Source organism: Toxorhynchites rutilus, chromosome 2, assembly GCF_029784135.1.
Source record: "Toxorhynchites rutilus septentrionalis strain SRP chromosome 2, ASM2978413v1, whole genome shotgun sequence".
Classification (NCBI taxonomy): domain Eukaryota; kingdom Metazoa; phylum Arthropoda; class Insecta; order Diptera; family Culicidae; genus Toxorhynchites; species Toxorhynchites rutilus.
In genome coordinates this window covers 102,889,639-102,917,406 of record NC_073745.1, presented here as the reverse complement: position 1 = coordinate 102,917,406, position 27,768 = coordinate 102,889,639, and the positions used below count along the sequence as shown (strand labels likewise).

The window sequence follows — 27,768 nt, the reverse complement described above, 5'->3', positions numbered from 1 at the left end:
GCAGCACTACGATGAACACCTGAACAGAGCTACACATGCAGTAAACAACGATACAATCGATACAATAGTACAATTGACCGACAACAGCTATGGACGAACGCGACTTTCCCCGAAAGCTTGAGCTTGGGTAGACTGTACACTTCGTAGTTGTACTCCGTGATTGACCTAAACCAGCGAATTTGCATGGAGAACACTCCGAATGACGCTTGGGAGTAGCAAATCATTCTCATTGTGCAAGTTTCGATGAATCGAGCTTAAAATAGTCAATAACGACGCCGGCTTCGTCCTTACAGTCACCAGGGGAGAGGAAGGAATGTTTGTATTATATTCGCCGCACGAAGGTCAGAAGGGTCGCCTCTTTAGTGATTATCAAGGAAGGGACAGGGCTTGAGATCAATAAATCTAATAATACATGCTAGCAGGAGGGACTGATCACAACAGAATTCTTCCAGGTAGTAGTGTCGTGATCGACGGAGGTGGGGGAATTTGTCTACCTTTTGGCTCGTCGATAACAACTAACAACAAGAATAGCCGTGAAACTCGAAGACGCATAGTGAACGGAAGTCGCGCCTATTATGGGCTCCACAAATCCTTAAGGTCCAACAAACTTCGACCGGTTGTTCTGCATAGACACGAAGCATAGACGATGCTCGAAGAGGACTCACAAGCACATGGTGGAGTGCTCAGAAAAATATACGGTGACGTATAGGAGTATGGAAGAGTGCGATGGGAAGGGCATGTTGCAAGATTACCGGGCAGCAGCCCCACAAAGAAGGTGTTTGCATTAAATCCGATGGAAACAAGAAGGAAAGGAGCCCAGCAAGCGAAGTGGTTGGACCAGGTGAAGCAAAACTTGGTAAAAATCGGTGCAGCCGGGAGTTGGAGAACTGCACCCATAGATCGGGTTTATTGGGGAAACATTGTGAAGAGGTATCATTATAAATAAATAAAGACTGACCAATAAAGGCACTCGTTTCGGGCAGCTTATCATATAGCTCCTGCAAATGAGAGCTATTTCGCACGCTCGGTCATTTTCAATTTGTCGAATCCTGATTACAATTCGGATATTCAGATAGGAACTGCATGCTGTAACTGTTACATCATTGGAAAACATATGAGCGATGACAAAGTTAGTAACGTGAAAATGAATGACTTTTTGAGTAGCCTATAATATGCAATAGGTTCAAAACCAACAATAGGAGAAAACCCAAAATTGTAAACAGATTCTGCGAGAACCATAGGACTACCCAATAATGGTGTTTCTTGTTCTTCAAACTGGGTCCGAATCAGTGTACTAAACTTTGCGATCATTTGGTAGAAATACAAACGATACTGTTTTTATTCCTTGATTATATCTGAATAACACAAAAGATGGTAATGGCTAGCCATATCCTAGCAACTGTACGCCAATCAAATTATTGCGTCCCACGCCAATGACTTTCGAGCCTAAAGGAAGCTTTATTTAATACATATGTTGTTCGTTTTTAGTGCTAGACTGATTTATTATCAAAATTATTCTGCACTCATCATTTGAAAGAGGACGAAAAGCTATATATTGTATCCAAAATAAAAACATTAAGAAATAATAGTACAAAAAATGTTAACTAACTTCGTCATCGCGAGTAAGTTGGTTGATTTTCAGCGACCTAGACTATACATGTAATATATATAAAAAGTATTTCATCACTAATGTATAAACATTATGAAAAATGGCTAGTTATAATAAATATATATATATATGTCGCACTTTTCACTTTAATTTGAAAATTATTACGCTACGCGAATATTCAATATTCCAGCTTTTACCAGATTACTTTCAGACGTTTTCTTGTTGAACCTTGGTTTTCCACATTTCTGTAATGCTACATCTTACAACTAAATTTTGGAATTAGGAGGATCATTGTTTATGTGGGTATGTGTAATGTATTTAAAACTTCAAAATACTCGAAAGAAGTAAGGATTTTTCTCAACCTCTGCACACTGGCCGACCTCCGAGACCTCTATTTTTCCTCCAGACTCAGTCGGATCACTTCGGCCAGCATTTCCTCCTCTCGCTGGCGTTCCTCTGCGCGTCGCTTTTCCTCCTCCTCGCTGAGTTTGATCGCCAGCTCGAGATTGGGATCCAGATAGTCCGGTATACTGTCGATTTCGTCCGCTCCCGCGTCAGCTGCTCCGTTGCTTCCTGCTTCCTGCTGCTGCTGCTGCTGCTCGTGCTGGGACACCACTGCGCTACCACTTTGAAATCCAGTGATAAGTGATTCTTGCAAAGCTCTGTGAATTAGGACACATAAAAGCAAATTGTTTCTTCTAGCGATAGTGATATGTAATAAGCGGTGAGGGGTGGTTGTGAAGCTTCATGAAAAGTGTATCACGCAAATGACTAGGTACATAGAATTATGAGTGAAATACTATTCTATGCGTGCATATTACCTGTTACGCAAACATGCTGAACAGAATCTATTCCGGAGGAACACTGGAACACCAAGGGTAAGACAAATCGATAAAAATCCTTGATAAAATGAGCGAAATAAAAACAGCAATTATACGTGTTTCCGTTGAACGTTTACTTTACGATGTTTCATTGAATTTGGTTTTCTAAACAACAAATTTCCCTTCTTAACGGGTGTTAAATAAAAAATGAGAATTTTTTCAATACCTTTCAGTAACTCAAATAAAGAGCGTAAAATTTTCTTTCTCGAAGAAAATTGCTCTTTGGACTCCCGTCGAAACAGCACGTGCTCCGCGAACGCATTGTACGGTTCTACGAAACGCATTTCCAGCAAGGAAAAAAGTTCACGGTGGCACATTTTAAGGAAGAAAATGTACCTGTCAGTACGGTATATCGTATCCTGGGTTCCCTGAACGTAGACCGGAAGGTCGGAAGTGGTCGTCCGGTGACGATAATGACGAAGCAGAGGAAGACATCGTTAAAGAAGATGTTTGACAACAAGGACGCAACCAACCTGCGTGACGCCGGTCGGAAATATGGTTGCTCCCACGTATTGATCCATCGGACCCTCAAGATGGAAGGAATCGTCTGCAGGAAGAAGACGAGGTCGCCGGAGTACACGCAGGAGCAGATTGAGACGGTTAAATCACGGTGGATGACCAAAAAATACCGCGGGACGTCTTTCGTTCTGGACGACGAAAGCTATTTTCCGCTGTCCAAAACGCATATTCCAGGAAATGATAATTACTACTCCAGCGACAAGTCATCCACACCGCCTGAAGTAAAATACAAGTTTGAAAAAAAGGTTATGTTGTACATTGACATTTCCGATCGGGGCATTTCAAAGCCTTGGTTTAAGCCGTGCGGTCTGGCAATCAACCAACAAATCTACCGAGAAGAGTGCCTCGATAAAATCCTGCTGCCGTTCCTGAACGAGCATCACGCGGATGAGAAGTACGTCTTCTGGCCGGACAAGGCGTCTCCCCATTACGCCAAGGAGACGCTGGCGTATCTTGAGGAGAAAAAGATACTGTTCGTGCCGAAAGATAGTAACCCAACAAACTTGCCCCAGTGCCGCCCAATAGAGGATTTCTTTGGCTCACTCAGTGCCCTAGTGTATAAAAACAATTGGAGGGCCAAGGACACGAAGCAACTGACTACAAGAATCCGGAATTGTATCCGGAAAATGGACGTAAGTGCCGTACAACGTTCTTGTGAGAGCATCGCGACAAAGTTGCGTCGAACAGCAGACCACGGCCCTTACTCAAACATTCACTGACATTTTTTTGAAGAAAATACATTATGTTATTAATAAAAAATACTGAAATCGATGAAAAAAATTTTTTTTTATATGTGATTGAAAAAAATCTCATTTTTTATTTAACACCCGTTAGTTTCAACATTCAAAATGTCTTAGATTGATCTTAACTTCATCGCAAACTCTATTCGAAAGTAGTTAAAATGATCAGCTGTTGATTTTCCAATGTTGATCATGCATTCACTCGAAATCGCTTCTTATGGTCACTCATTTACTTGAAAAAACTCTTATCTCGATCTTTATGGAGTACGAGGAACCTAGGTGAACTGATCGAATACCTAACCCTAATGAATACTTTTATCGTACAAAAACCTAGAAGTAGAACCCTATAGTAGAACCTTCGGCATCTTAGTGCTACCAGAAAGAAGAGATGCTGCGGAGTATCTACAGCCGCATGGCCCAGTATTTCAAGAATGCTGGCCCTTCTATTGAGCTGTATATCGCCTTCAGCGTGTGAGGAAACTTTCGAGTTGAAGTGTAGACTGTACACTTCGTAGTTACTCTCTGGTCTCTCCGTTGACCTGAACCAGCGAAATTGAACAAATAACACACTGAATGACGCTTGTCAGTTGCAAATCATTCTCATTGTGCAAGTAACGGTGATTCGAACTTTGAATAGTCAATAACGACGCGATACGAAAAATTATAGCTTAAAAACTATGATACCTAAAAAAAATATATCAAGGGATAAAATGTAGAAAATTGTTGAAATTTTCATTAAAAACCAAAAAAATTCGCCGAAAACAAATTATTTTAAAAATTTTGACTTATTTTTCTCAAAAAACGTATTTTTTTAAATTTAAAAACAAAGTCATATGAATAGCCCTTAAAATTTTCAACAAGTCTTCCATACATCGTAAGATCGTAAGAGATGGACACTTTTACAGGAAAAAAGTTTCTAACAACAACTTTTTCATGTTTTCTTTGAAAAAATTAAAACTAATCCTAGTTTTGTTTAAAGTCAAGATAGCAATATAGTGTATTCGACAATGTTTTAGATCTTAATAAAATATGAACTTTTATGCAGGACGTCAACTTTCTATCTTTTATAGTTTCTGGAATATAAGGTATTTTTGAACGAATGCTCCTCAGAGAATAATGTTTTACTTGTAACATTTTTGTGTGTAAATAATCACGTTTGACATGTTCTTGTTCTAATTTATACGAGTTAAACATTAATAGTAATTTTTCAAAGAAAACATGAAAAAGTTGCTGTCTGAAAAACTATTTCTCTGTGCTCATCTTCCGATGTATGGGTGACTTAATGCAAATTGTGAGGGATTTTATATCTATTTTTTCATAATTTTTTTTCGAGAAAAATGAATTTTCATTTTCAAAAAAAAAAAATTCAGTCAAATTGTTTTAGAAAACTTTGTTTGATATTTTTTTAATGAAAACATAAATATTTCTCAAATTTAGAATACGGGCCAAACATCATCATAAAGCACATTTTTAAATTCCAATTGACAAGATCAGGTTATCTCACAAGATCTCTTTATCTCACACGATATCTCTCACTTTCTCTTCTCTTTTCATCACATACTTTCTCTACTGCTCTTTGTATCTCTCCCCTTCTGCCCTTCTCTTCTTCTCTTTTTATCTTTCACTTTCCCTTCTATTCATTTTATGTCTTACTTTCTCTTATTTTCTTTGTATCTTTCATTTTCTCTCTTTCTTTTTTATCTCTTATTTTCTCTTCCTTCCTTTTTATCTCTCACTTTCTCTTCTCTTTCCATCTTTCTATCTTTTCTTCTGTCTGCATCCTTCTCTTTATCTCTCTTTCTCTCTGTGTGTCTTTCTCACTTTCTCTCTTAATTTCTTGCTTCTCTCTTTTTCTGTCTTTCTCTTTCTCTTCTCTTTCTTTTTTTCTTTCTCTTGTTTTCACGTTCTCTTTTTCTCACGTTCTCTCTTTCTCACGATCTCTTTTTTTTACGTTCTCTCTCCCGGAAAAACGTGATATTCCTCGATTTTCCATTAATTTTCAGATTTTATAGGCTAAAACAATAAAATTCATGAAGGTCTACCGATATCTTCCAATAAATGAATCGTTTGTAATTTTTGATTGAGTTTAAAAACCACCGTGAAGTGTCGCAAAAGACAAGAAATTGAATTTCTTATAACGGTTTGAAGTTATCTTGAAGGATCTTTGAACACATTAGTGTTCAAACGTGTCATTTTAATACGGATCATTCGGAGATTTCGCTTTTGATTCTCGTAGCCGTTTCATTAACTTTGATTCATTTGACGCAAAAGCCTTCCGGCTTTCCTTGTCTTTCAGATTCTGTATTATAGTGACTTTCAACACTTTTGGCTGGTTCGTCACTGTTACTTCCATTTTTGGAAGAATGTGAGTGAGAATTGAACTCATGACTCATAGCGTGAGAGGTATGGATGCATGTCTGATGCATGTGAGATTTATGGAAATCTCATCAACCGTTTACACTAGCGCGAACTTATATAATGAATATATTCATATTTTCGGTGAATTTATTGAACTGCATCCAACTTTAGTGAATTCTCACCAGTGAGAAATTCACTAGCGCTTACATATGCCTAAATTTATTCTATAAATTCTATACATATATACCTCGAAGAAGTGGATCATATATATTCTCTCCCGTTTACATCTATTTTCGGCTGAATAAATCCATCTATAGCTATAGATCTCCCTGATGTAAACCCGCCATAAGTCACGCAACGCTCTCTGAAGGAAAAAAAAATAACGATCGCGCTGCAACTATCGAGCGTGTTGGTTCTTCAGCGGTTCAGTTGTTCGACTGCCGTCGTAGAGGTAATATATATATGTAGATATGTAGAGATATGTAGAGATAGGGTAGATAAAGGCAATATGACCAGGCGGGACGAAATGGGCCACCCTTCGTTTGGGCTTGTTATTGAACCAACGACACTTATTTTCACACAATTGTGTTAGAAATACTCTACTTAGGTATCTCTGTGAAAACCGTATTTCAATTCAACTGTTTTATAAAAATATTGAAGGATATCTCACACTAACTGATAATCACGAAAACCATATAAAAAAGCTGTCAACGAAATAAACTCTGTACGCTTCATACTGAAATTTATTACTCTGTTCTTTATATCAATTCGTACTGGTATTATTTCTGAACATTTCCACACTTCCATCGCTGCTTTGCTGTTTCATGTAAAAGAACAGTTTATTTTCATTGAGCGTAAACGTACGGGGCGGAATGGGCATAGCTGCTTGGGGCATTATGACCAGGTATTTCTTCATCATAACCTGTAAATACTGCTGTCAAAATTTGTAAACATAGTTGGAAATAACTAGATTTGGAATCATGTTCGAATAATACCAGAACATCCGAACGTAAAAGGTGGTCACAGACCAGCTTGAACGCGGCAGCCTTAGTGCATTGTGTCCCGCGAGAAATACGCAAACGTTATTTACGTTGCGCAGATTCTTTGCTGCTCCAGCAACTCGGATCATTTAGTAATGTTTTAACGACGGAAATTCTCTTAGCTTGTAGATTATATTCTCTCTGTGGAACAACAGTTCTACAGTGTTACGGCGAAAGGAATCCGGAAGCTGGCGTACGATTTGGCCGAAAGATGACATTCCTCACCCTTTATTTGTTGTATTAGCCGAAATGGATTAGTTGGCTGGTTTTGTAGAGCGCCACCCACAACTCTCACTTTGGACACCAAAAGCAATCTCCGCCACCAGGGCACAAGGATTCAATCGCGTTGCAGTCGGGAAATTCTACGATTTACTGGAGGACGTACAGCAGAAATACGACATTCCACCAGTAAGGCAATTCAACGTGGATGAGACATCAGTGATTTCAGTAACTATTTTTTATCAATAGGAGAACGAATTAGACTAAACATTATTATCTTCATTCAACAAGTACAGACCAGAAATTCCAAAATTCCAACAATGCGGGAAAAAAGGCAGAAAAGCGCTATAACTTCAGCTGAGCGCTGAGTGCTGAACACGGAATAACGATCATAGAATCTTCCACAGGGCACTCTATGTTGCTACTGTGGGGCACAATTCAGCTCCTCTACGAACGGCGATGGATAGAACCAATGCTATCGATGCCACTCGCGGGTACATAACTGCACAAATATTCTCTGTTCCTGCTTTGAGTAACGTAAAATTGCAGTCCAATTATTTTGATCACATTGTTACTTTTTGTACATACAAATTGAATGAAATCCAATGAAACATACGTGAATAGAATAAGCTTTCGTAATATGAACTTGTGACGTTATTTCTCAGTGAAAATATGCTCAAATGATTGAATCAACCAACATGGTCATATTACCACACATGGTGGCCCATTTTGCCCCGTAGTGCTTTCGATCGACGGAAATGGAATACATTTTTAAAAGTGTAAATTTTCATCATGAATCTTTTCTAAAGCATTTTCATACAATGTACATCGATCAATAAGGTTTCAAATCGTGAGGTTTTAACATATAGCATAATTTATAAATGTTCATACATGATTTAGGACGTTTCGTTCTTAAGGGGACCATATTGCCCCTATCTACCCTATATTTGTGCAAATCGGTTGCGCGACTTATGCGCCACGCTGTACATTGTTGGCCAAATCGATTTTATGCAAGAATCGCAGATTTATCAAGAAATAATAACTACATAGCAAACCAAAAATATTGCAATTTTTCGTGACAATTTTAATTTTCCATTTGTACTCCCAATATGTAACTAAAAGACGTAATATATTCGGAAGCAGCGAAGGTGAATACTGCGGTGGCTTGAAAATATCACAAGAATGTCGGAAAAACAAACCAAAAAAAACGCGTTTCTTCCAGTAATCCTGGCAGGACAAAATATAATTGATTACAATTTGCTCGATGTCAACGTGCAAACAATAGAGGAGAATGAACTGAAAAAGTTTAAAGCCTCTTGACAAAGAACAGAATACTGACGGCGGTGTACATCAACGTATTTATGAAAGAAAAAACACGAAAAACAATGGTGATACTATTTGTATTCAATCCAATAAGTCTAAGCTTGAAAAGATTCTATCAACAATAAATGTATAATACCGGAAAAGAGTTTTGGTGAATTTTATATTGAAACTAAACAAATGTGTACAGCAAAACTGGGAAGCCTTCCAAAACTGCAAAATGAGCCACTGAAAAGCGTAAAATGGGCGCTAAATTACGATTCAGTTTTTATTGAAAAGCTTTTTCAGTGGGCTTTTAGCGAGTGAGTTGGGCATCACAGTACTCAATAGCGTGCTTTTTCGGGCATCTTTATCATCTACATCTTTGGTAGCACTACATGGTTGAAATATATTAAAGTTGAGTTACGTTACGGAAAGAGACGTTTAGTGAGACAGATGGAATAAAAAAACGAATGGAAAAAAGATGCACAATTAAAACATGCAAAGAAAATATAGAATAAATATAATCGTTAAAAAGAATCCAAACACGTCAAAAATGCATCTGTCAGAAAATGCAAAAAAATACAAAACAATCACACAAACCTTTGCAGTTGTTCGTCTTCGTAAAAGTTTGGTGTCAGTGGCCGTTGGGCTCTCAGCGCTTCCCATATGTCCACCTCATCGTTTTCGCTACCGGACTCGATTAAACTTTGCTGAATCGCAAACTGCATCAACTCGTCCTCATCTTCGAATGTGATTTGACGACGGAAATCGGCACCACGTCGCACGTACTCGGACGGGACATCGAAGCAGCAATCCTCGATAATGCATGTCGTACGTTCCTCGCTCTCCTTGATGTGGCTCACGTTAGTCACTGGTGTCTCTATTGCGAACACGTTGCCAAAAGTGACAACCGCGTTCAATACGTGGAAAAGTGGGATTTCTACAAAAAAAAACAATTTGCAATCAAAACAAACCATTTGAAAATAATAAAGCATCAACCTATTTTCACTGGGAATCCCGATGGAAGCTGCATTGTGACGAAATCTCTCAGTTTCGACACATGCGGACTGGCCATTGTGGACATTAGGTCCAGAATCGGTAGAACTTGTTCTTGCAATTTAATGGGGAACTCTTCACTCAGCCACATGTTAGCTTTGAACCGCTGCACCTTGGCCGTGATTTTCTTCGGTTTTCCAACATCTCTCCCTTGGAGGTCAATATCGGAGAAATACTCCTCCGCGGTGGGAGCTGTCATGGGCAATTCCTTCGATGAGCTCGCCGTTTCCTGCAGCGGACTGTTGTTGTCCGATCCTAACAAAGGTGTCGAGCTGGAATCGTTAAGTGCACTTTGCGCGGCAGGGACAGCGTTCGAACCTGCGTGATTGTAGTCTTCCTCCGTCATACCGAGGAAGTGTTGCAGAGGAGTACGGGAGCTCTTGATTCGCGCTTGCTCCTCGCTTAAATGTTCATTCCGTGTACGAGTAATGAACTCCACGTTACTTGCTCCGTACACTTTGCACTCATAACCGTTGATCGTTTCATTTTTTTCACTTCGCCATCCCCAGAACCCTGATTTGTTCCTTTCGAAACTAATCTTGTCCATATCGATATGATTGCAAATCACTGGCGCTTGAAGTCTCAGCGAAACCGATTCCTTTGACGGAGGAATTCCATCGATAACCTCCGAGTCGATGCTTCGCATGTGCTCCACCGATACCTCCCCGGTATCGTGATCGATTTCTATCATGGTGGCCGACTCGGATTGCCCCTTGAAAATGTAACTCCTGTTTCCCCTCTGCCAATTGTTGTTATCGAATCCGAGCAGCGTGGTGTCTATCCTCACGTTCGAACCCCGTTTGAACACCTTGTACGTGTCGCTAGGACACACACGAGACATCAGCGGCACCCAACTCGTAAATTCCCACTTCATCTCCACATAAAAGTCCGGCGTATCCTGCAGATGTTGTAAAAGCTGAGGCACATGTGAAACTCGCTTCATGTGCCGCTGTAAATCTCGTACCTCGAGCACCGCCGTCAAGATGTTTGCATCTCCTGAGCAGACCGCTTCCTGAACCACTGCGAAAGAAAGAGAGCTTTGTAATGAATACAAGAACCGTATGATTGCTGCAATAATTGTCAACAAAATAAATTACAGCTAGAATCAGCTCACAGAACTTAAATAATATAATCGCTTCGGAAGTGATCATGAGTTCGTTTAGCATAGCGGTACTCAACCTTTTTTCCATGGGGGCCACAAAAACGTGTAAGTCTTGCTGTCACGGGCCACAAAAAAAAAAAAATGCGGTGATGACCAATACACTACCGCATTGTTAACATAAAACTACGAAATTATTGCCGGCGAGAACAAACATTAAAAAAATCTCCTATTATCTCCTAGCAAAATAATGTCTCCAACACAGAAAGAAAAATCCCAGAAGACGCGGAACGGCAGCAGAATATCCGAACCATATCTATTGTGTCATGGCGGCGGAGGCGAAAGCAATAGCATCGAAACGAATTTTCATCTTCAGTTTTCCACCAAAGAACACAACTCCCAACGCTGAAAAATACCTTACGTCACTTTTACCCCGGAAACAATAATTGAAATCACGAAAACTGAATGATTGATTGAAAAAAAAATACAAATGAGTCATTCACGATTTCCCAGTCATCCAGCTAGCGACCGGACGGAAACACGGTTTTCCAAATGGTATTTCTCAAGATCGAGTTGTTTAATTTGATTTTTCAAATTGGTCTTTTCCAAGGCTAGAAGTGAATGAACTGAGAAAGTTTAAAGCCTCTATAATTCAAATTAAAATCATTACACCAATAAATCATAACATATTCCTGAATTCACAAAACTGCTCTCCAGCAAAAAAAAAAATAATGTAAATTACATTTTTAAAATGCATCGAAATTTATAAAATAACTCTTTAGCCGAAAGTTTCAGTGGTTCTGAAAAGGATCAATGGGTTTGCGTTGTTTTGGACACGCAGCTGAAAATCCATGATTCGTTCTTGTTCTACCGAGAACAATATACGTAACGCACTCAGGATGCATCGCCACATTTTCTTGTATTACACACAGTGATAACGTATAAAATCAACAATTCCTACGATCTCCATGGTATGAAAATCGACGTCATACGTCCTATTTGATATTTCTCTTCTGCTTTGATTGTACTCTACACTTTGCGAGGTTTTGACGTAGGACTACGTCTTTCATTTCTATATTGGGATGTAAAATCAAAGTCTCGAAAATGAAAGCGTTACGCCGGAGACCGAGATTTTGAGCGTTAATAGCTTCTGAACAACTGAACGAAATGGTATGATAAACACCTAATTCGAAAGATAAAATATCTACGCGTTATATACTTGTTACTTTTTGATCCAAAAACATGTTTCAATAGCCTTAAAATTGCTTTCAAAACAGGCTATTGAAATCACCAATCGGTATAAAAGCGAGTGCTGCTCGGAAATCCACTCAGTTATAATTGAACAGCAATTGGATGATTCCCTAACACAGACTTCAAAACCATGGAGCTGGGGATATCGGCACTGCAAAATAGATACAAGCAGCGGTTTTTTTGTACCCGTTTGCGCTTTTGCAAATCGTAATATTTCCCTAACACACACTTCAAAACCATGGAGTCTGAAGAAACTGGCATTGCAAAATAGATGCAAGCAGCGAGTCTTTCGTACTTGTTTGCGGTTTTGCAAATTGGATGTTTTTCCTAACACATACTTCAGAACCATGGAGCCACGAGTAATCGGCATTGCAAAATAGATAAAGGGTGTGTCACATCAAATTGCATCACGGAAAAAACGCTGTAGAAATTCGCCCAGTAGACCGATCCTTTTGAAAATTTCAGACAGTAAAATAAAAACTATTAAACAACTTTTGGCATTTTCTTTTTATTCATACTTCGAGCCCAAGCCCGTATGCTCGCACCTTCCTCTTTACCCCGTCCATAAGGTTCTGTACAACGTCAGGTTGTAGTTTTTTTTGAACAGAAATCCATTTTCTCTTGAAGTCCGCCTCCGATTTGACAACTTTTGGGTTCTTCCGGAGGGCCTGCTTCATAATCGCCCAATATTTCTCTATTGGACGAAGCTCCGGCGCGTTGGGCGGGTTCATTTCCTTTGGCACGAAGGTGACCCCGTTGGCTTCGTACCACTCCAACACGTCCTTTGAATAGTGGCACGAAGCGAGATCCGGCCAGAAGATGGTCGGGCCCTCGTGCTGCTTCAATAGTGGTAGTAAGCACTTCTGTAGGCACTCCTTAAGGTAAACCTGCCCGTTTACCGTGCCGGTCATCACGAAGGGGGCGCTCCGCTTCCCGCAAGAGCAGATCGCTTGCCACACCATCTACTTTTTGGCAAACTTGGATAGTTTCTGCTTGCGAATCTCCTCCGGAACGCTGAATTTGTCTTCTGCGGAGAAGAACAACAGGCCCGGCAGCTGACGAAAGTCCACTTTAACGTAGGTTTCGTCGTCCATTACCAGGCAATGCGGCTTCGTCAGCATTTCGGTGTACAGCTTCCGGGCTCGCGTCTTCCCCACCATGTTTTGCCTTTCGTCGCGGTTAGGAGCCTTCTGAACCTTGTATGTACGCAGGCCCTCCCGCTGCTTGGTCCGCTGGACGAATGAACTTGACAAATTCAGCTTATTGGCGACATCCCGGACCGAACTTCTCGGATCACGTCTAAACTGCTTAACTACGCGCTTGTGATCATTTCCACTGACGGAGCATCCATTTTTGCCGTTCTTCACCTTCCGGTCGATGGTTAGGTTCTCGAAGTATCGTTTTAGTACTCTGCTGACCGTGGATTGGAAGATTCCCAGCATCTTACCGATGTCCCGATGTGACAACTCCGGATTCTCGAAATGAGTGCACAGGATTAATTCACGACGCTCTTTTTCATTCGACTACATTTTTCCAAATTTACGAAAAATTGACAGTGAAGCATGGCCAACGTGATCTATACACTCTTATCTGATTATAAGCGAAAGCTGAAGATATAATCCCTAAAAATTAAATTTCTACAGCGTTTTTTCCGTGATGCAATTTGATGTGACACACCCTTTACAAGCAGCGGGTACTTTTGTACTCGTTTGCGTTTCTGCAAATCGTAGTGTTTCCCTAACACAGACTTTAAAACCATGGAGCCTGAGGAAACTGGCATTGCAAAGTAGATGCAAGCAGCGGATACTTTCGTACTCGTTTGGGCTTTTGCAAATCGAAATGTTTCCCTAACACAGACTTCAAAACCATGGAGCCAAGAGAAATCGGCATGGCAAAATAGATTCAAGCAGCGGGTATTTTTGTGTTTTGGAAAATCGGAATGTTTGCCTGACAAAAACTTTAAAACCATGGAGCCTGGGGAAATCGACCTGGCAAAAAAGATTCAAGCAGCGGGTACGTTTGTACTCGTTTGTGTTTTTGCAAACCGGAATGTGTTTTCCCAACACAGTTTCCGAAACCAATAAGTTGGGAAAATCGGCATTCCAGATCTCGGCAGTACTTTTTATACCCCCATGCATTTTTACACTCCGGAATGCGTTTAGCTTACACGGTCCACAAAAGCGGGTATAAATGCAACGTTTTGGCTCGGTTATTCAAGACTGCATGTCCCTTCATGTCGCCAGCTCACTGAACTTCTACGCATACCGTTTGATGATTAGGAAAAATGTTGATAACTATTTGTTGCGATAACCACCACCATAATGTATAAATTGACCTAAATTGGGATTTGTTTGCAATTGAATTCGTAAACTGTTTCTTTCATCTACTAGTTTTATCAATAATTTAATCAATAGCTCTGCGCAGCGGCGATATCGTACCTAATGAGGAACATTCGAAGTGCGATTATTGCTAATTGAAAACACACAAATGATTACTAAGCCAACGGCAGTCCTACGTCAATCTTGCGGTTATATCATAGGTATAACCCATCCTTATTTGCATGTTTTGAAGATGCGTTCTGTGGCGGAAAGCAAAACCGCCGTGTTTGTGACATCAGCATTGAGAAAGATTGCTGTCTGATAGCTGGAACGAGATAACTTGAATGATGATGATGTTTTGAATTACAGAAGCTTTAAAATGCACCAATTCAGTCGCCTCTTGCCCTAAAAAGCCTATTTGAAAACTAAACTAAACGCTCTGCCTTGCGGAAGATCGTTTCGAAAGCCTTGCTGCCGTCTGGTCGCTAGCTAGATGACTGATGAATTGTGAATACTGTAATTTGAAATTGCGAACGGTTTGTTTATACTCAATGAATAGAATACGGCGGAGCTGAGATTGCAATATTTTCTCTATCCATGTTGCTCGTTTCGAGTAACCGATTTACGTTCGTCTGATCAGCAGTGATAAGCGAATATTGTACCTCGTTGATAAATATTCGGCCACGGTAACACGATACGAAAATGTGTATTCTTCCAATTTTCCTTAACATAAATCATTTATGGATTAGGAAACGTACCGACAAAATTTAGAGAATTTCCGATCGATTGGAATGCGAATCATAAAAATCCGTTCAGAGCTAAAATATATATTAGCGTTAAAACTATTTCACAATAAATCATCACCTATTATCTGATTTGGTGTGATCACTGAAAGACGTAGTCTTATGTCAAAGAAAATGGCTGGATTATATCAATGATATAACCGCTAAGTTGACGTCCGTTGGCTTAGTAATTTTGTGTTGTTTGTGTTTATTAAATTATGGATTGAATAAATCGATTTTTAAACTCAATTGAATTCAACGTATTTGCTTTGTAAGTTTGTAAGAGTTTGAACCAATGCCAAAATACCGCTGACTTGCATTTTTTTTTATCCCTTTTGTTTAATTTAGGCTCATTAGCATTTTAGCTGTAAACAGAGCCGAATTTGAATCGTGTACATGTCACATATTTATCATATCTATAATTAGCACATTACACAGTTGCCATTTTTCGGCGTTAGAGTATTCCCTTCTATACCATTGCAAATGGTACAAATTTACACAGTAGCCATTTAGGCGTAAGAGTTTTCTATCTGTTCTTCCATTATCCAGTTAAGACTGGACAGCGGAGACAGTCGTTGATCCATTGTTGAGTTATTTATAGAACAGCAGCCCGATGTGTCTTGCAGAGCAGAGCAGTTGTATGGATGAATAGATCTTATTTCGACCGTGGATCGATCTCCATCGCTGATGATTGTTGCGTGGACGTTGTTATTCTGTAACAACACAAAGATGGTCAATGGGGGCCCTGAGTTTTGAACTCACGATCGATCGCTTACCAAGCGAACGCGCAACCAATGTGGCTACGGAGACCCCCGACTTGCATTTGTTTGCAATGTCGATTTCTCCAGGATGCTTGGTTTACAAGTCTGTGTTGGGGAAACCGTAAATCGGGTCAATCAAAACGTTGCAGTTAGGGCGTTTAGATAACGTTTAATATTTTACAGTTATTCAATTGTTTATCTCATGAAAAATAACATTTTATTAACCAGAAGAGCCCGGTGGGTGACAGGTTGAGTGTAGATGGTTTAGCACAACGAACGCAATCACAAGATGTCGATGTAAAAAGGCAGAAAGGTCTGAACCTAGAGGTAAGCACGAAAACTTGACATACGACTTTAAGGACATTTGAATTGAGTTTTTGTAACTGTTCAGAAATCTGTAAATTTAACTCATTCAAACTTCAAATGGTGGCCCTAAAATACGTTTTTTCGTTATATGAACTGAACTTTAAACGGGTTGTAAGAAAAATCAGATAGATATTCCAACATTAACACGAAAAACGTGACATTCTCTGGTTTTCGATTAGAAGCAATCATCTTACAGCGCATTTGTGTGGATTCTGTAGTGATTTGATCCCAACGGGTACAACTCATTTATAGAGAAGAGAAACGGGAATGGACAAGTGGATTTGGGAGGATTCAATCGGCAGCCAGTTCAGTCCTTTCAATGCAAAATTTTGGACCTTACCAACGTACTAAATAGCATATCCTACATGATAGATAAATCTGTATGACAATAAATGATGTCCGCTCGTTATTCTGTCTAGCAAGCACGCTCACGACATTCAAATCGGGTATGGCTTTCTTATACCAAAGAAGCTGAAAACGGGCAGAAACGAATGTATTGGTTACTCGTTATTGATGGTACGGGAAGGTGAGCACACGAATCGGCAGAACAAATATATGGGAAAATGGGAATGCTTCCAGTTTTCTTTAACTTAAGCCGTTTATGGATAAGAAAATTGTAATGTATTGCATATTACACAAATCTTAGAGAGTTTCCGATTCCATTGATATGCAAATCATCAGAATTCGTTCGCAGTGAAAAAAGTTATTAACGTTCACTTTGTTTCGTAAAAACGTGATCTGTTTTCTGATTTTTGGGTAATACCAATAGGTTATATAAAGTTATAAATTTATTTGGACTCGCGTGCCAGTCGCAAAACTGCTTTCAACTAGGATTGTATTTGCGCTTATCTTGGTCATAATGAAGCAGCGTTACTCTTTTCGAGGTTATGGAGGTTAACAGAATGAATCACCAAACAATTATCGTCAAATGATTCTACAATAAAAAAAAAACTTTTCAGGACGACCAAACTGATGGAATGGTTATTTCAAAATTTTCGTAGCAATGTAAAATAATATCTGCAGTTATAAACAAGCGACTTGAATTAAACCACAGCGTAGTTCTACGTCAACAATGCGATCGTGTCTTGAACACAACCTCCTGTAATTTTTTAACCGATTGAACATCTGTCGAATTTTTTTTTAATTTTGTGAGCATCTGCGAAAATGCGTTTGAGTTTATTCAACAAAAAACAGGAAGTGGGCTATATCTATAGTATAACCGCAAGGGTGACGTAGGACTATCGTTGATTTAGAGATGATTTGTTTGAAGTTGAATCTGAATTCATTCTGAATGAATGAATATTTGGAGAACTTCGAAAACGAGAGTTACGTTGGAGGCACAAGGTTTTATGCATCCACTATTGGATACGGAAATATCCTACTGATGGGGAAGAATAATCTTCAGAAGCTATCCTATCCTTAATTGCGATTGATTGAAAAATCACAAAACCAAATGTATTTGGTCACAGTGTTACATGGATAGAAAACATTAAAATAAACTCTTTCACATGAATGTAATTTTAAATTCCCAGAGGAACTGGCCGATTATTTTCCGGATTTTTCTCGATGCTGAACCGCATCCAAACGGAAAGAATTCCGTGCGTGTATGTGTATGTGTAGCGGCTGCTTCGATGGTCACCTTCTCTTCTCCTGAAGGATCGGCTTCTCTGTGCTCCCTCACAGTTTCAAACAAACTGTTTGCGTTTCAGGGCAGATCTCGATCCTTCGCCGTCCAGCATCCTCAGCAACGATGTTGTCTTGTCGATGTCCTCACGAAAAATGAATGCGTCTCACCACCAGAATATCGCTTAAGTATGCTGGAACTGGCAGATTATTTTCAGTAACGATTGGATATTTCCACATGTTCCTCGATACTGGAAGCCCACCAGAGGCTTATGCTAACTCGATAACCATCTGTTAATAGCACTTGATTGAAAAATATTTGGTCACAGTGTTACATGGATAGAAAACATCAAAATAAACTCTTTCACATGAATGTATTTTTAAATTCCCAGAGGAACTGGCATATTATTTTCAGTAACGTTTAGATATTTCCACATTTTCCTCGATACTGGAAGCCCACCAGTGGTTTATGCTAACTCGATAACCACCTGTTAATAGCACTTGATTGAAACATATTTGGTCACAGTGTTACATAGATAGAAAACATTCAAATATACTCTTTCACATGAATGTATTTTTAAATTCCCAGAGGAACTGGCAGATTATTTTCCGGATCTTTCTCGATGCTGAATGGCATCCAAACGGAAAGAATTCCACGCGTGTATGTGTGTGTGTGTAGCGGCTGCTTCGAGATCTTCGCAGGGAACCGTTTGTGGCCTCACTCTCCTCCTGATGGATTCCCTTCTGGCCTAAGGTGCACAAACAGGCTCTTGGTGACACCGTTGATCCGCGCTTTCATGATAAATGAAGAGCTTCACCACAACAGCGACAACATGCTCCAATCGCTGTTCAATTAGAACTGAGTGGATTTCCGAGCGGCGCTCGCTTATATACCGATTGGTGATTTCAATAGCCTGTTTTGAAAGCAAATTTAAGACCATTGAAACAAGTTTTTGGATCAGAAAGTAACAAGTATAGAACGCGTAGACATTTTATCTTTCGAATGAAGTGTTTATCATACCATTTCGTTCAGTTGTTTAGGAGCTATTAACACTCAAAATCTCGGTCTCCGGCGTAACGCTTTCGTTTTCGAAACTTTGATTTTACACCCCGGTATAGAAATGAAAGACGTAGTCCTACGTCAAAAACAATAAACGTAGAGAACCGATTAGGTGACAAAAGACTGATGGATCTGTGCAAAAATTTCTTCAATCCGTCTAAAAATTAATAAGCAAGAAGCGATAGAATCTATATTTTTTTCAATTTGTACCCTCATTATGTTTCCGAAAGACGAAATCCTACTTTAAAGGTTCCAAGTCAAAAATGAAAACATAAAACAAGAGAAGCGCTATCGTGCTCCTCCGCAGGCAAATGGTTAAACAGACTGTGCACCATCCATGAATGCTCCGTGCTACGTTCTGGATGTTCAGGAGCAATGGAATTTCCAAAAGCGTAGTTGCAAATCAGCATTATTTTAGTACGGGTTCTATAATAGAATAAACTGATTATGTGGCTATGTTGACTTGAAAAGATATATATTAGGGTGCCAATGAAAATGGTCATCTCTAATTTCAAAAAGTTACCTCATAAAAAATGTTCACCACCTCGAAAAAACACCCTATGACAAATATTAGCTCAATCGGAGAGGGTGGCGCAAAGCGGTCAAAGTTTGAGTTTCTTGAAAATCGAAAAATCACCGAATCGTAAAGGAAAGGAAATCGGGGTTTTCGAAAAAAAAATTGTTAATGCCAAATGTCTTAAAATTGCATGAAACGTCGAGAATTAGTGACATCTCGGAAAAATTTTTTTGGCAAAAATCGACACTCCGGGACTTATTTTTTTCGGAATACGAGACGAAACGTGTGGTTTTGGGTACCAATAAAAATAGTTACCTCGATTTTTCATTCGGAACTTGCTGCGAAACGTTGATTTGCACGATAATATACTCTATGCAAAATATTGGGTTGGGGAAAAAGAAATGTCGTATATTGTCAATATATGGCAACACTTAAACATATCTTTTGTTGTACTTATCGCATCGGGTCATACTATACGGCTATTTAAAGACGACAATCTGTGCTACAAGTGCCGTTTTGACAGTGTTGTGATTGTCCTTTTCAGTCTCAAATTAAAGCGCGTCGAAGATGGAGTCCACCAAGCAAGAAATTCGTCATATTTTACGTTTTTACTACCTGCGAGGTAAAACTGCAAAGAAGGCGACCGAAAAAATTCGTGTAGTTTATGGACCCGATACTGTAACGATTCGCACAGCACAGGGTTGGTTTGATCGATGTCGTTCTGCGTCGTTCTTTGAAACCATTTGCAAAAGATTGGATTCCAAAAAAAGCTGGATGTATGGATGCCACACGAGTTGACGCAAAAAAATCTTTTAGACCGAATCAACGCCTGCGATGCACTACTGAAACGGAACGAACTCGACCCATTTTTGTAGAAGATGGTGACTGGTGATGAAAATTGGATCACGTACGACAATCTAAAACGAAAAAAGACGGGTGGGTAATGTCGGGGACATAACCGGAGTGACGTAGGACTATACAAAGGGGACAGCTTTTGTTAAATATATATTTTAAATATATTGTTTTATTTTTTTCTCCTACGTGAATACCTACTTATCTACCTGAAAAATGGATTAGTTTACTGTTTATTGTTTATGAATATGTTGATGGTTCTGAAAAGAACCTTTGGTGTTGTGTTTTTGTTATCACTCGATATTCCCATCTTGTTCGGTTAAACCTTCCTGTTTAGCTATTGCGTTTGCCACTCGCCACAGCTTTCACAGTAGGAAAATTTCTTCCCATCCAGCTTGTGACATATTTTACAGTAAATTACATTCAATGGCACGTCGCATTACCACCACTCAGTATCGGATTGGAGGTAATTTTAACCTGTAATTGAACATTTGCGATGACAGTGGTACAGTGTCGACTTTCAATGTGGGGTCATAATTTGGACCCCGAACTCTATGTTTACAAAAATGTCCAACTAAATATGTCGCATTACAGGTCCGTCCAATTAGCTAAATGTCGAGATAAGTGTAAATTACTGTACTTTCAATCTAGAAGCAATTTAAGAATTGGTGAAAATCAATAAGCTCAGAACAACTGCCAAATTCACATACTCATCATATCCTGGCAAACAAATTATGAAAAATTCAATTTTTTTTTTATTATTATTTTGGATATTGTTTTAGAAAGCATTGAACTGTATTTCCTAAACTCTTTTTTGGAAGGTTTAATGGCCCTGAAAAGCGCCTTGTTTTATGGAATGGTTCCAATTTAGAAAACTTAGTACTCGTGGTTTTGAAAAAAACCATTTCGAACGCCCTCGATGAAGCCTTGTTCTGGATTTGCCACCAAAGCAGATTGTATAAAGAACAAACTTTTTTCTTCTGCTACCTGATGCCGTTTTGCGATTGCGTTTGCCACTCGCCACTCGCTGCAACTGCCTGTTGTTGTCTTGATGTGTTCTGTTCTGAATGCGGGTTTTCTTATCGTCGCGAGCAGCTTTACCAGCCAACTCGATCACTTCGGCGGCCGAAACTATATAACGCCGGCTAGGTGGACTGGTGCACTGGTACTATCGCGCTCGGCCTAGCTACCCTTGCTGAGCAACTGGCGGATACACCTACGAGGAACTGCACACCTGCACGGTTCGAGTGGGACTTTGCCTTTCCCTTAACTTGTCCTCCTTTGTTACGTCCACGATGCCGATGCCGTACAACCACACGGGTTTACGGTTTGAAAGAAAATAAGATATTTTTTTGGGGTCCGCGTGTTTTATACTCTAGCGGTACACACTCACAGGATAGAGACAAATCGGCAGACTCAGCCAGAGGTGCGAGTCCAACGAGACGAACGAATGAGCGTTAAAAGGGAGCGATGGCAAAAAAATACATTCATTACGATTTGTTCGCTCGTTGGATTCACATGCAGGCTAAAAAGGGTCCTTTTCAGGATCACAAAATTATCTTCAATCTAAAGAGTTTATTGTTTTGTTATCACTCGATATCCCCATCTTGTTCGGCTAAACCTTCCTGTTTAGCGATTTGTTGCCACTCGCCACAGCTTCCACACTTGGAAAATTTCTTCTCATCCAGCTTTGTGACATGTTGTACAGTAAATTACATTCAATGCGACGTGCCGAAGCGCCACTCAGTGTCGCATTGGAGGCGATTTTAACTTGTAATTGAACATTTGCGATGACAGTGGTACAGTGTCGACTTTCAATGTGGGGTCATAATTTGGATCTCTATGTTTACAAAAATGTCCAACTAAATAAGTCGCATTACATGTCCGTCCAATTAGCTAAATGTCGAACTAATTGTAAATTACTGTACTTTCAATCTGGAAACAATTTAAGAATTGGTGAAGATTAAATAATCAGGAAAGTCCCCAACTATCAATAAGCTCAGAACAACTGCCAAATTCACATACTCATCAGATCCTGGCAAACAAATTATGAAAAAATCTATTTGTGTTTTATTATTATTTTGGATAATGTTTTAGAAAGCAGTGAACTGTATTTCCTAAACTCTTTTTTGGAAGGTTTAATGGCCCTGAAAAGCGCCTTGTTTTATGGAATGGTTCCAATTTAGAAAACTTAGTACTCGTGGTTTTGAAAAAAAAACCATTTCGAACGCCCTCGATGCCGCCTTGTTGTGGATTTGCCACCAAAGCAGTTTGTATAAAGAACAAACTTTTTTCTTCTGCTACCTGATGCCGTTTTGTGATTGCGTTTGGCACTCCCCACTCGCTGCAACTGCCTGTTGTCTTGAGGTCCACCGAACCGAATGTGTTCTGTTCCGAATGCGGGTTTTCTTATCGTCGCGAGCAGCTTTACCAGCTAACTCGATCACTTCGGCGGCCGAAACTATATAACGCCGGCTAGGTGGACTGGTGCACTGGTACTAACGCGCTCGGCCTAGCTACCCTTGCGGGGAACTCCAGATCAACACGGTTCGAGCGGGATTTTGCCTTTCCCTTCACTTTTCCTCCTTTGCCATGTCCAGACATGGCTGTTTGGGTTGGTTTGTTGATGTGTTGTGATGCGAACCGATGTGGTGTACGGTTTAAATGAGAATGATAGTTACGGAAGGAAGGAAGGTCTTGAATTATAGAGACTTTAAACTTTTGCAGTTCATTCGTCTCTAGCCTTGAGAAAGGCCCTTTGAAAACTCTACTCTACTCTATTACTCTACTCCAGCGCTACCACCTCCGCCCTCTTGCCTTGAGAAAGGCACTCGATCCCTCGCCGTCCAGCTCGTCCAGCAACGATGTTGTCCAGTCGGTGTCCACACAAAGAATGATCGTTACGGCAGCGGAGCGTGGATTTTTAAGCTGACTGGCTGGCTCGAGAATTACGCATGTGTGAGACTGCGACCAATGTTTCGTTAATTTTTTTCTTTTTCCTTTCCAATCGTGCTTCATTCTATTTCGCTGCTGCTCTGGTTGCCCGTTTTGGTCGGTACGATTTGAGGAGCACAAAATGGACCAATCAAAAATGGGCACATAGTGCATTTTGACAATGCTTGATATTTCACAATTATTCAATTATTTATCTCAAGAAAAATGAAATGTTATTCGTTATGATAGATGCGTAGATATATTTCCTATCAATTGATGCAAAAACCTTTGCGATCTATTGAGAAATGCTCGAGTTATAAGCGTTCCAAATCTTGCATTTTTTCCTACTTGTTCAGTGCCTAGATTTCCATTTCACCCCCTATATCTTCCGGTTAGACGTAGTCCTACGTCAAAAAAGTCGTGGTCGAAGCGCGATGAGCCTGTCCAAACCATCGCCAAGCCCGGATTGACGGCCAGGAAGGTTTTGCTGTGTGTTTGGTGGGATTGGAAGGGAATCATCCACTATGAGTTTCTCAACTATGGTCAGACCCTCAACTCGGTTCTCTACTGTGAGCAGCTTGGCCGTTTGAAGCAGGCGATTGACCAGAAATGATCAATAGGAATGGTGTTGTTTTCCACCAGCACAACGCTCGGCCTCACACATCTTTGATGACCCGACAGAAGCTACGGGAGCTCGGATAGGATGTCCTATTGCACCCACCGTATAGTACGGACCTGGCTCCAAGTGATTATCATCTCTTCCGGTCCATGCAAAACGCTTTTGGTGATACTAAGTTGGCCTCAAAAGAAGTTTGCAAAACCTGGCTGTCTGAGTTTTTTGCAAATAAGGAGAGGGGTTTTATAAGGGGGGGGGATAATGAAGTTGCTTTCTAAATGGCAACAAGTTTGCGAACAAAACGGCGCGTATTTGACTTATATTGGATAATTTAAAGTATGTTAAATAAAGCGTCAAATTTCGATCACAAATACATTTCTTTTTCCCCAAACCTATATTAGCTCATTCGAACTTCATTTATTAGTGTCACAGACGTTAAAATTTGAGTTTTTTTTTGAAAAACGAAAGATCACAGAAAATCGAGGTTTTCAAAAAAAATTGTTGGGGTCAAAAAGTTTAAAATTACATTACTCGTCGAGATCGTCGAGACCTATGGTTTAAAGTCCCAGAGTGTCGATTTGTGGCATTTTTTTTTAGATGACACTATATCTCGACGTTTCATGCAATTTTAAGACGTTTGGCATAATTTTTTTCGAAAACCCCGATTTCCTTTACTCCCCCCTTGGGTGATTTTTCTATTTTCAAAAAACACAAATTTTGACCGCTTTGCGCCACTGTCCCTTAAGCCCGATTGAGCTGATATTTTGCATAAAGTGTTTTTTCGAGGTGGTGAACATTTTGTATAGGAGTTTTATACGCGGTTTTTGGAATTTACGCGGTTTGTTTCCACGCGGATTTCGGAATTTACGCGGTTTTTTTACGAGGCACATATTAACTGCGTTAAAATTCAATATGCTAATTGATGTGACTTTTCATGAAATAAGTTTGTATTGTATCACTGATCAGTAGCTGAGAAATAAAAGGAGATACAGATATCATGATTGTATCATGCAAAAAAATGGTTAATCAATTAATACAGTGGTAGACATTCGTTTAGTCGCACCCTATTCTTCCTTGATATTTTTAAAAATAAGTCAATTCCTTGTACAGTTTTGCTCATAAAAGACAATTATTGTTTATTTTCATCGAACTCATTCTAAAAAAAAGTATAAATCCTCTTTTTGTTTTCTAAGTAACTCAAATATGTGGAATCAGGATGGACATTTGTTTAGCCGCATCCTAAAAGTTCAATAAAAGAAAATTTGTGCGGCATTTAGTATGTCCACCTCCAATTCGGATCACTTTGAAAACTCGATTTGGCATCGAGTTAGACAGCTTTTAAAGTGTTGCCATATTGATTATAGCCCTGAATTACTGCCTTGAGACTGGAAATAGACCATCTCGGCCAAGATTCTCCATAGGTTCTCCATGGGATTGCAATCGACTGCCAGCAGGTCATTCAAGAAGCGGAGTGTTCTTCTCGGCAAACCATGCCATGCCTGGAAATGTGGATCTATGCATAATCCTGCTGGAAAAACGACATCCTCGGTAGCGTTATTTTCAATATGGCCAATCAAATCCTCCAGTAATTAAAGATACTTTTCGGAGTTCATTCGGGTGAAAATGAAACAAATGGGAAGCTTGCTGTGATAGGAAACGGCTCCCCACACTGTCAAACTTCCGCCCCAAAGTTTCGCTTCGATCTCACGACATGCAGTTGACCTAAATTGTACCAATAGCAACTGTAACAGTCCGGACCATCCAAATTGAACTTTTTTCGCCGGAAAATACAACACTTTTCCATTCTAATTTCCATTCCATGTATTGCCGGGCGAAAATGAGATGATTCTGTTTATGGGTGGCGGTCAGTTTCGGCTTACCCTGAGATTTCTTCCACATGATATTTGGTGACTCATTCAAGATGCGCGCAATATGCCTCTTCGTTACTGGAACAACCGATTCTGTCTTAATGTATGAGCAGGACATCGTTTCCTGGTTGCTTCGTGTCTTATTCGACCTTTAAGACGCAAAGTAGCTTTGGTGTTACCATTTGTTGGTCTTTATATCCCATATTTCTGGCACTATTTAAATAAATTCCGTACCACTTTCTCAGATAGACCAATTTTTGTTACGATCGAGCGATTAGAAAACTTTTGTACACTGAATATCTTTATTATTTTCCGCCTATCTTCCGTTAATAGAATACCTTTCGCCATTCATTTAAATTCTAAGTAAATCACTAATCTGATCAACTTCTTACGTTGCACATCTACTATTTACCTGTAAATTGAACATTCCCAAGTATTTTTACAAAAAAAACAGATAAAGGCTTGGTGATTATGCGAAAACTCGATTTTTATGCCCTGCGGCTAAACGTATGTCTCGGGAAAAAACGACGTTTGAATGTTTATATCCACCGATGCCGCTTAGTGTGTGTGTGATTGTGACGCATGTCCTTTCAATAAAAGTGACTTAAATATACTATTACTACAGCAAATAAGTATCCCGATAAAAAGAACATTCCTAGTTGTTTTGTAAGTGTTTCAAGTTTTTTTTTTCAAGTGCGGCTAAACAAATGTCTATCACTGTAGAATATGGGTAGCATTTCAAACTAATAATTTGTTAGATTTTTACACGGATTTTTAAAATTACCCGATTTATTTTTACGCGGATTTTGGAATTTACGCGGGTTTTGTTCACGCGCCACGTATCCCCCGCGTAAAAAGCGACTCCAGTATACATGTGCATCTATTTAAAAAGACGATTTTTCTCTTATCAGTCGCAGGTAAACAAAAATAAACATACGACTTCACCCCTCATATGACTCTATATCCTGCGTCCTTATCAAATCACATTCATTTGTGCCTGTGATTATGAGTACTTTGAACCTACCGCTACATTGCCCATGTAACAGATGGGCAGTAAGGCTGCGCTTTTTCTCTATTCTCTCAGCTGCTAATTTTTCCTAAAAATCCTCATCTTTCCGCGCTACGCTATGTGTACTTACCAGACCAACCATCGCACTCAAAATTAGCATTACTTCTTGCCGTCAGCAGTGCTTTCACACAGTCCAGATGGCACAGTTTCACAGCCAACATAAGCGGCGTCCGACCTCGGCTGTCCAGCTGTTCCAGATCATGCTGGAATTAAACACACACAATCATTCAGAAAATGATGCGACAATCGATTAGTGATTAAGGCTTCCGCAACACAATTTATTGCTACACATTTCGACTCTTGCTTCCGTTCTCCCCAGTGGGATGAACAATTCGTCACGACAGAAGCATAGATACGCACTTCAGCGGAAGATTTATGTAATTTGCTAGTCAGCCCCTGGTCGGGTGTCCGGTCACCTTTCGACACAGCCGTTATTCATGCATACATATAATCGAATTATATTTCATAAGCTAATTAAATTAATAAACAGAAACTGCGAGCTTAAATTGCTGCCAAATGTAGCGGTGACTTTGGAATTAATCATATTTACCTGTTGGCTATCGATCGCCTTCTGTAATTCTTCCGTGTCGTTGTTCCAAACCGGCCAATGGATCGGATATTTTTGCTTAATCTTATCAACGGTTATCATGTTTGCTGAAATATACGGTTAAATTTCTTCGCGCACACACGAACTTGCAGAAAGAAACGAAATCGCGACGCTGGAGGGAGACTGACGAATCAAAACAGGCAATATCAGTTGCGAGACTACGTGATGAACACTGGGATTCAGGATAATGTTTGCGCCGAAAGCAAACTACTTTTTATGCAATATTCATAAGGTAATTGGAAACTTATTACTTTCTCCTTTGGAATATAGAAACCGACTCCCGATTGCCGTCCACTGTGTACATAGGATTTGACGATGGAA

The 27,768-nt window shown here is 39.7% G+C and overlaps 1 protein-coding gene and 1 pseudogene across 2 annotated transcripts; one reads left to right on the top strand and one right to left on the bottom strand.

Moving 5' to 3' along the window:
• Positions 1-1,307: 1,307 nt before the first annotated feature.
• Positions 1,308-27,768, bottom strand: LOC129767230 (ankyrin repeat domain-containing protein 13D). Of its 2 annotated transcripts, none has more exons than XM_055767900.1 (5): positions 27,391-27,768; positions 26,911-27,043; positions 9,668-10,744; positions 9,269-9,608; positions 1,308-2,271 (listed from the first exon to the last, which is right to left on the bottom strand). In XM_055767900.1, the coding sequence occupies exons 1-5, from the start codon at positions 27,487-27,489 to the stop codon at positions 2,001-2,003; spliced, it is 1,920 nt and encodes a 639-aa protein (XP_055623875.1). In that variant the 5' UTR covers positions 27,490-27,768; the 3' UTR covers positions 1,308-2,000. The 2 variants fall into 2 exon arrangements, with proteins under 2 accessions (XP_055623875.1, XP_055623876.1); XM_055767901.1 differs by lacking the exon at positions 1,308-2,271 and adding an exon at positions 5,588-9,059.
• Positions 14,487-14,559, top strand: LOC129772274 (U4 spliceosomal RNA; annotated as a pseudogene).

What these genes read in the sequence shown, in the direction of transcription:
- LOC129767230 (XM_055767900.1), bottom strand. Translation starts at nt 27,489, where the DNA reads ATGATAACCGTTGATAAGATTAAGCAAAAATATCCGATCCATTGGCCG. An exon ending in TGAGTGCGATGGTTGGTCTG is followed by an intron (nt 10,745 to 26,910) that starts GTAAGTACACAT and finishes TTTCTTTCGCAG; the next exon opens with TGGTTCAGGAAGCGGTCTGC. An exon ending in GGGATTCCCAGTGAAAATAG is followed by an intron (nt 9,609 to 9,667) that starts GTTGATGCTTTA and finishes TTTTTTTTGTAG; the next exon opens with AAATCCCACTTTTCCACGTA.